General features: G+C 40.4%; 1 protein-coding gene across 1 annotated transcript; it reads left to right on the forward strand.

Moving 5' to 3' along the window:
• Window positions 1–216: 216 nt before the first annotated feature.
• On the forward strand, window positions 217–8,277 carry LOC149244157 (UDP-glycosyltransferase 91C1-like). The gene is made up of 5 exons (XM_089371452.1): window positions 217–580; window positions 674–1,210; window positions 2,094–2,188; window positions 7,427–7,609; window positions 7,700–8,277. The coding sequence occupies exons 1-5, from the start codon at window positions 284–286 to the stop codon at window positions 8,217–8,219; spliced, it is 1,632 nt and encodes a 543-aa protein (XP_089227578.1). The 5' UTR covers window positions 217–283; the 3' UTR covers window positions 8,220–8,277.
• The last annotated feature ends 551 nt before the right edge of the window (window positions 8,278–8,828 follow it).

Consider the following 8,828-nt stretch of genomic DNA (forward strand, 5'->3'; position numbering starts at 1 on the left):
AAAAATATGTATATCATTCAATTTATTATGTGTGTATTAATGTTTATCCTAAAATATTTGAATGTTAGAAAAAAAAAAAAAGTAAAAAAAAATAATCTAGTTATTTATTAATAAACAAAAATATGTAAATCATTCAATTTTTAATATACACTATTAATAATAATAAAATATTCAAAAAAACAATATAAACTATAAATCTATCCTAAGCCCATATTTTCACAGCACCAGAAAATATTAAATTTCTTGACGATTACACAGATCTGCCCTGGTCTCTGATATAAGCATGATGGCCGGCGAGAATAGCAGGAAGCAGCTTCATTTTTTTCTCTTCCCATGGCTGGCGCTAGGCCACATAAATCCATTCGTAGAGCTCTCCAAGGGTCTCGCCATGGATGGCCACACCGTTTCCTTCCTCTCCACTCCCGTTAACATTTCCAGAATCAAGCGTTCGTTAACGACCCACGACTGGCCAGGCCGGATCGATCTATTGGAAATGTTGTTACCGCCGACAGAGGGGCTGACTCCGGGCGCGGAATGCACCGCCGATGTCCCGAACGAAATGGCAGCTCCGCTCAAGAATGTCGTGGACAGCATGGAGAAGCCGTTCTAAAGCCTTCTCGGGCAACTCTCACCCGACTATGTCGTCCACGACTTCTCGCAATTTTGGACGCAGAGCGTCGCTGCTGAGATGGGCGTTCCGACAGTTTTTTTCATAGTCTTCTCCCCAGCCACCTGTTCTCATGCCTTCCACCCAGCTAAATTGCGAAACCCAGGAATAACTGTTGAGGAGGTGGCCGCTCCGCCCCGTGGTTTCCCATCTTCTGCTATCTCGTTCAGCCTGTACGAAGCGCGGGGTGAATTGCCTGCGTACAGAGAAGTACCTGGGCAATTCTCTCCAGCATTTCAGATGGCTAGATGCCTTGAAGGATGCCTGGCAGTGGCTGTGAAATCATCGTTTGAAGACGAAGATAAGTATATTCATTATTTCCAGGACGTCACCAGTGTCCTGGTGCTTTCTGTCGGCCCACTTACGCCAGTCCTTCAGCCCGTTGCCAGGGGCAACAAGGGCTCGAATCTGATGGAATGGCTGGACAAGCAGAGGGAAGCGTCCGTCGTGTTTGTGTCGTTCGGCAGCGAGACGTTTCTGTCGAGAGAACAAGTCCGCGAGCTGGCGCTGGGGTTGGAAGCGAGCGGTTGTTGGAAATTTCTGGTAATTTCAAACAAATATTGAACAGAGGAAATACTCTGTTTCTACCACAGGATCTTTTGCACAGGGAAGCTTAAAAAAAATTTCTGAGCAGAGCAATGTTTCTCAAGCAAAATAAACTTGTATTAATTTATAAACTGTCTGGTACAATTTTCTTCCTCTCACTCAGAGGGATTCACAAAAAAAAATGCTCTGCCTCTTTTACAACTGATTTTTACACTGCTGTGTAAAATCTTCATTCATATTTACTGCTGTAAAAAGGGTTTTTACATTTACTGCTGTAAAATGAAATTCTTACATATGCTGTAAAAATTTCTTACATAACTTTTCAATCTCAAAAATAAAATTCACACAGTCATTCTTCATTCGCTCTTGCTCCCTTTCATTTGAGCAAAACAAAAAAAAATTACATTTCAACCCCCTTCGTTTATGTTTCGCACTGTTGTGCGTTATATGCCTTGCATCACACAATAGTCAACACATAACAAAAAGAAATTGCATATACATATGCGTTCCTCCTTTTTTTTTTGTTACAAATCTTCAACCTTGCACTGCTGTGCAAACCTCTGGTTCTTCAACCCTCGCTGCTGCGAACACAACTTCTTCTCCTCCCGCGTGCAATTACAATTAAAAAGGTCAACGCTCACACATTATATGGGTTAACAAAAAAAAAAAAAAATACATGCCGTATGAAAAACTTAAAGTCTTCACCTAAAACTATGACACTTCATTAAATACATTAAATGAAACCGACGGTAAAAGTAAAAATAATGTTCTGGCAGGTTGGAGCGGGTTGACCAAATCGGACGCTTTTCAGATCCTACAGCCACACAACCCAAACGAACTTTAATGTCCGGGAGATGGGCAGTATTTGGTTCGTACACAGGACGCGTGGCTGGAGCTCATTGTGTCAGATGCCTCCAGGGAAAAACAACGTTTGCCAAAAGGCGGTGCGATAAGGGACAATGGTTTTCTGAAGTGGTTTTCGGTTGCCGTTTAATGCTCCTGCACGACAGGTGAAATTAATGTTTCAACACTCCCCTTTAATTTCAGCTGCTGGGCATTCAGTCATACCCAAACACTTCCTCAAAAATTCAAAGCTTTTCTGATCCAGTGGCTTGGTCAGAATGTCAGCTACCTGTTCCTGAGTCCTGCAATGTTCTAGAACAATTTCTCCATTGCTCACCAATTCCCTGATTTAATGAAACCTTGTGTCAATGTGTTTCGTTCTCTTATGAAACACTGAATTCTTGGATAATGCAATAGCAGAGTTATTGTCACAAAAAATCACTGTTGCTTTTGCCTGATCTCTGCCTAAGCTCCTCAACATCCTTCTCATCCAAACTGTTTGACATGCTGCTGATGTAGCTGCCACATATTATGCCTCTGCTGTAGACAATGCTACAATAGACTGCTTCTTAGAAGCCCATGAAATGGCTCCTGAACCCATGTGAAAAACATAACCAGAAGTACTTTTCCGATCATCTACACTTCCAGCCCAATCACTATCAGTGTATCCAACTAAATCTGAATGTTCTGAGACATTATATAAGATGCCAAAACTTTTAGTACCTTTAACATACCTCAGAATTCTTTTTGCTGCCTGCCAATGTGCTTCCTTTGGCCTCTCCATGAATCTGGAAATTAAACTAACAGCAAACATTATGTCAGGCCTAGTTGCAGTTAAATACATAAGGCTGCCAACTATGCTCTTGTACAAACTAGGATCAAAATCCTTGCTGCTGTCCTCTTTGCTGAGTTTTAATCCCATTACTGTGGGAGTGATTGCTGCCTTGCACTCTTGCATATTAAATCTGCCCAACACTTCATTTACATATTTTGCCTGTGAGATAAAAATTCCATTTTCATTTTGATCTACTTCTATTCCTAAGAAGTATCTCAGCAAACCCATGTCAGTCATTTCAAATTCCTCTTTCATGACTATTTTGAACTGTTCAATGAGGTAGTCATCATTACCTGTAAAAATAACATCATCAACATATAATACAACAATTAGCAATTTACCATCTTTTTCTTTGATGTAGACTGTGGGTTCTCCCTCACATTTGTCAAATCCATTCTCCAGTAGATAGGAATCTATCCTACTGTACCATGCTCTTGGCGCTTGCTTCAGCCCATAAAGAGCTTTCTTCAATTTGCACACTTTGTGCTCTTCGCCTTTCTTCTCATAGCCTAGAGGTTGTTCAATGTAAACCTCCTCCTTTAACACTCCATTTAGGAATGCTAACTTCACATCCATTTGGTAAACTTTCCACTTGTTTTGTGCTGCTATGGACAGCACTGCTCTCACGGTTTCTATTCTTGCAACCGGTGCGAAAGTCTCCTCATAGTCTCTCCCATACTGCTGCTTGTATCCTTTGACAACAAGCCTTGCCTTGTGCCTTTCTATCTTGCCTTCAGCATTGCACTTGGTCTTATAGACCCATTTGACTCCAATGACCTCTTTACCTTTTGGTAGCTCAACCAAATCCCATGTCTTGTTTCTTTCTATGGCATTCATCTCCTCATCCATAGCTTCTATCCATTTCCTATCCTTAATTGCATCTTCGAAATGAATAGGGTCATCAACATGACAATACAAGGCAAACAAGGAATTCATTCCTTCATCATAAATATCACTTAAGTTTCTGAATTTCTTACCTCTTTCATTCGGTGTGCAAGTGCTTGAAGATGCACTTGAATTTCCTCCTTGTGGTGTGCTTGGAGAAGCACTCTCATTTCTCCTCAAGGGTGTCTCTTGCTGTCCTTGTGTTGGCGCTGCTGTTTGGGGATGTATTTCAGCCATCTCCTCATCATTTTCATCATGAGACAAACATTTTTTAACATTCACTGTTTTCTCTATGCTTCCATCCCAATCGTCCTCCTCAATGAACTGAACATCTCTGCTCACAAAAAACTTCTTGGTAGATGGAATATACAACCTGTAAGCCTTGGATTCCTCACTGTATCCAATGAAAATACATTTCTCCCCTTTTCTGTCCAACTTCCTCCTTAGCTGATCTGGAATGTGTGCATAGGCCACACATCCAAAAACTTTCATGTGGGTGACTCCTTACTTTCTCCCACTCCATGCTTCTTCCGGCACTTTGTTCATCACTGCTTTTGTAGGACACCTACTCAAGATATATACTGCACAATGTACAGCGTCAGCCAAATAATCATTTGGCAAATGCTTTGCCTTCAACATGCTCCTCGCCATATCCATGATGGTCCTATTCTTCCTCTCAGCTACTCCATTTTGCTGCGGGGTGTACCTAGCTGTAAATTGTTTGTGTATTCTATTTTCTCTACAAAACTGTAGGAATTCCTTGGAGATGTACTCACCTCCTCTGTCAGTTCTCAGAACTTTGATATGCAGCCCGCTTTGATTTTCTACAAGTGCCTTGAAATTTCGAAATTTTTCAAACACTTCACTTTTGTTCTTAAGGAAATAGACCCAAGTTTTTCTGGTGAAATCATCAATGAATGTTAGAAAATATTGGCTGCCTGCTAGTGATGGAGTTTGCATCGGTCCACATAAATCTGAGTGGACAATCTCTAAGGGTGCCTTTGCCCTTATGCTTTTCCCTGATGGAAAACTTTCTCTGTGTTGTTTTCCCAAGATACAACCTTCACAAAGGCTGTCTGGTTTCTCTATCAATGGTAATCCTCTTACCATTCCTTTTCTACTCAACAAATTAAGACCTCCAAAGTTGAGATGTCCAAATCTCAAGTGCCACAACCAATTTTCATCCTTTGGTACACTTTGGAAAGCCTCTTGGGTAACTGCTGCAATTACTTCTTTGTTTTTCAAATCTGCCCTTATTCTGAGAGGGAACATCCTGTTCCTTGTCATCTTTACTTCAGCAATACATCTTTTGCTGGGTGCTCTATCCATGATGGTGCATACATCATTCTCAAAGAAAACATTGTACCCCTTCTGAACAAGTTGTCCAATACTCAAGAGGTTACATCTCATTCCAGGAACATAGTAGACATCTGCTATGGTTTTCTTCTCACCTTTCTTTGTAAATATTTTTACTTCTCCTTTTCCCATAACAGAAATTTTTCTATCAGTTCCTAGTGTGACTTTTGATTTCACATTTTTATCTAGGGCAGAAAACAGGGCTAAGTTTCCTGTCATATGGTTGCTGCAACCTGAGTCTAAAAACCATATGTCTTCACTGTTTGTTTTAGCCATGTTACAAGCTAACAACACATTATCTTGACTAATGTTTTCTCTAGTGACATTTGCGTTTGGTTTATTACTCATATCATGCTGCTTCTTCCTACATTCATTTGCATAATGCCCATATTTTTTACAATAACAACATTGAACATTGGATTTTTCATACCTTTGTCCTTGAGCATGATGTTGTCCTCTTTGTTGGCTGCTGCCTTGGCCTTGGTTCTGATTTGGATTGCTGCCTCTTCCTTAAGCATTTGCTGGACTGTTCCTTCCACCTCTGTTCTGGCTTCTGCCTCTTCCTCTCTTGTTTCCTCTGCCTTCATCTCTTCCTCTTCCAAAGGACATCTGGGTCTTGAAGGCTTGCTCTAGAGATGAGTTTTCATTTCTGCTCAACCTCTACTCATGTGTTATCAGTGATGCATGGAGTTCATCAACTGAAAAGTTTGAGAGATCCTTTGTCTCTTCTATGGTGGTGACAATCACATGGAATCTTGAGGGTAAGACTCTCAATATTTTCTCCACAATTCTCCTTTCTTCAAGAGTCTCTCCATGAGTCCTCATCTGTGTGATCAATCCAATCACATGTGTGAAGAATGAGTCAATATTGTCTGACTCATTCATGTTCAGATTCTCAAAATCTTTCCTCAGCAACTGTAGTTTTGTTGTCTTCACTCTCTCCATGCCTTGATAGGCTGTTTTGAGGGTTTGCTATGCATCTTTGGATGTCTTAGCTGCTGCTATCCTTGGAAACACACTCTCATGCACTGACTGATACAGAAATACAAGGGCTTTGGAATCCTTCTTCCTATTGCTCTTCAGTAGATCTCTCTCTGCCTGTGTCAAACTGTTAAACTCTTCTTCATCTGCTGGTTCTTCAAACTCGTATTCAACAAGTTCCCATAAATCTTGAGAGGCAAACAGGGCTCTCATGGTTATTGCCCAATAGTCATAGTTTTTCCCATTAAACTGTGGGAGCTGAGGATTAAAAATACCTATGCTAGTGCTTGTGCTAGCCATTCCTTGCATTCTCAGCTATGCTTCAAATTCTTGACTGTGTATTTTAAAATACTGAAAGTTTCTTCAGCAGTAACACAAAAAAAGAATTTGTGAAATACCTGGATCCTTTTGCCTGGGACTTCACTCTGCTGGAGAAGATTCACTACTGCAACAAAGGGACCTTCCTTCAGCTTCTTTGACACCTTCAAAGAGCCTGGATCTGCTCTGATACCATGTTGGAAATTTCTGGTAATTTCAAACAAATATTAAACAGAGGAAATACTCTGTTTCTGCCACAAGATCTTTTGCACAGGGAAGCTTAAAAAAAATTTCTGAGCAGAGCAAAGTTTCTCAACCAAAATAAACTTGTATTAATTTATAAACTGTCTGGTACAATTTTCTTCCTCTCACTCAGGGGGATTCACCAAAAAAAATGCTCTGCCTCTTTTACAACTGATTTTTACATTGCTGTGTAAAATCTTCATTCATATTTACTGCTGTAAAAATGGTTTTTACATTTACTGCTGTAAAATGAAATTCTTACATATGCTGTAAAAATTTCTTACATAACTTTTCAATCTCAAAAATAAAATTCACACAGTCATTCTTCATTCGCTCTTGCTCCCTTTCATTTTAGCAGAAGAAAAAAAAAAAAAAATAAATAAAATTACATTTCAACCCCCTTCGTTTATGTTTCGCACTGCTATGTGTTATATGCCTTGCATCACACAATAGTCAACACATAGCAAAAAAAATTGCATATACATATGCGTTCCTCATTTTTTTTTGCTAGAAATCTTCAACCTTGCACTGCTATGCAAACCTCTGGTTCTTCAACCCTGGCTGCTGCGAACACAACTTCTTCTCCTCCCGCGTGCAATTACAATTAAAAAGGTCAACGCTCACACATTATATGGGTTAACAAAAAAAATACATGCCGTATGAAAGCCTTAAAGTCTTCACCTAAAACTATGACACTTCATTAAATACATTAAATGAAACCGGCGGTAAAAGTAAAAATAACTTTCTGGCAGGTTGGAGCGGGTTGACCAAATCAGACGCTTTTCGGATACTACAGCCACACAATCCAAACGAAATTTAATAACCAAACGAAATTTAATGTCTGGGAGATGGGTAGTGTTTGGTTCGTACACAGGACGCGTGGCTGGAGCTGATTGTGTCGGATGCCTCCAGGGAAAAACAGCCTTTGCCAAAAGGTGGTGCGATAAGGGACAATGGTTTTCTGAAGTGGTTTTCGGTTGCCGTTTAATGCTCCCGCATAGCAGGTGAAATTAATGTTTCGACAGCGGCCTGATGTTTCTGTGGTCTCCGCGTTCTCCAGAGGCCGACCCGTTGGGGCTCCTTCCTGAAGGATTCCAGACTCGAACTCGGGACATGGGGATTATCACTGGGGAATGGGTGACTCAGCTGCGGATCGTCTCGCACCAGGCAGTAGGCGGGTATCTGTGCCATGCCGGCTGGAGTTCCGCCATGGAGGCGCTGAGCTTTGGACTGCCCCTCATACTTGTGCCCATTAAGTTTGATCAGTTTTTGAACGCGCGGCGAATAGCGGCGGAATTGATAGCCGGTATTGAGATCGAAAGGGAAGATGATGGCTCTTTTCTAAAGGAAAATGTCTGCGAGACTGTGAGAATGGTTATGATGGGGGAGGAGGGGAAACATTTGAGATTGAAAGCAGCAGAGGCCCGTGACATTCTAGTCGGCAATAATGGGCGCCAGCAGAGCTACATCGATGACTTTGTTCAACGGATCGAACAGTTACGAGGAAAGAAAAATATGGAAGCGGCCGAAAAGATTAGGCACTGAGATGTATTGATCCCTGGGTAAGTGAGTTGTTTTTTTTTTTAAATCAAAGTAAATTTGATAATATTGGTAAATAATTTGAAGGAAGTCCAAAATCAAGGATTAAAATTTTCTGGTTTATTTAAAAAAAAATTAATAATAATGTGAATTATATGTAAATTTGGGCAAGATCAAGATCAAACCTTTCGAATTATTTATTGAAAAACTTTTCCTTTTATCTCGACAACTCAACCTGGCAAATCAGGGATGTGGCTGGAAAGCTTGACTGTTTTTGGAAGACCCTCTCTTTTTCGAAATGTTAGAGCGTTGGGTATTCTTTACATTCACAGGCGAAGATCCTATAGCTTGTAATATAAAGATTTCTCTCTTACCTGAAATATCCAAGTAGAGGCTTGATGTTATTATAGTTGTACAACTACTCGTCATTGATCTTTTCTAAAAGAGAAATTTAAACCTTTTAGTAGAATTTTTACTTCGTTGTGTAACAGATGATTTTGAAGGCGAATGACATAGGTTGCAGCTGTGAACTTAGTATTGCTGTAGGCAGTTACTAGTGGTTCTTTGAACCTTTCTTTTTGCTCCAGACTTTTTGGTTTCTCCAAAAATGTTCTT

The sequence above is a fragment of the Pinus tabuliformis genome, chromosome 8 (assembly GCF_031772625.1).
Source record: "Pinus tabuliformis cultivar Carrire ecotype Pingquan chromosome 8, CPIR1, whole genome shotgun sequence".
Taxonomy (NCBI): domain Eukaryota; kingdom Viridiplantae; phylum Streptophyta; class Pinopsida; order Pinales; family Pinaceae; genus Pinus; species Pinus tabuliformis.

Coding starts and splice junctions, on each gene's coding strand:
- LOC149244157 (XM_089371452.1), top strand. CDS start 284: ATGATGGCCGGCGAGAATAGCAGGAAGCAGCTTCATTTTTTTCTCTTC. Junction 581..673: donor TGGCAGCTCCGCTCAAGAAT/GTCGTGGACAGC, acceptor TTTTGGACGCAG/AGCGTCGCTGCTGAGATGGG. Junction 2,189..7,426: donor GACAATGGTTTTCTGAAGTG/GTTTTCGGTTGC, acceptor ACTTTCTGGCAG/GTTGGAGCGGGTTGACCAAA.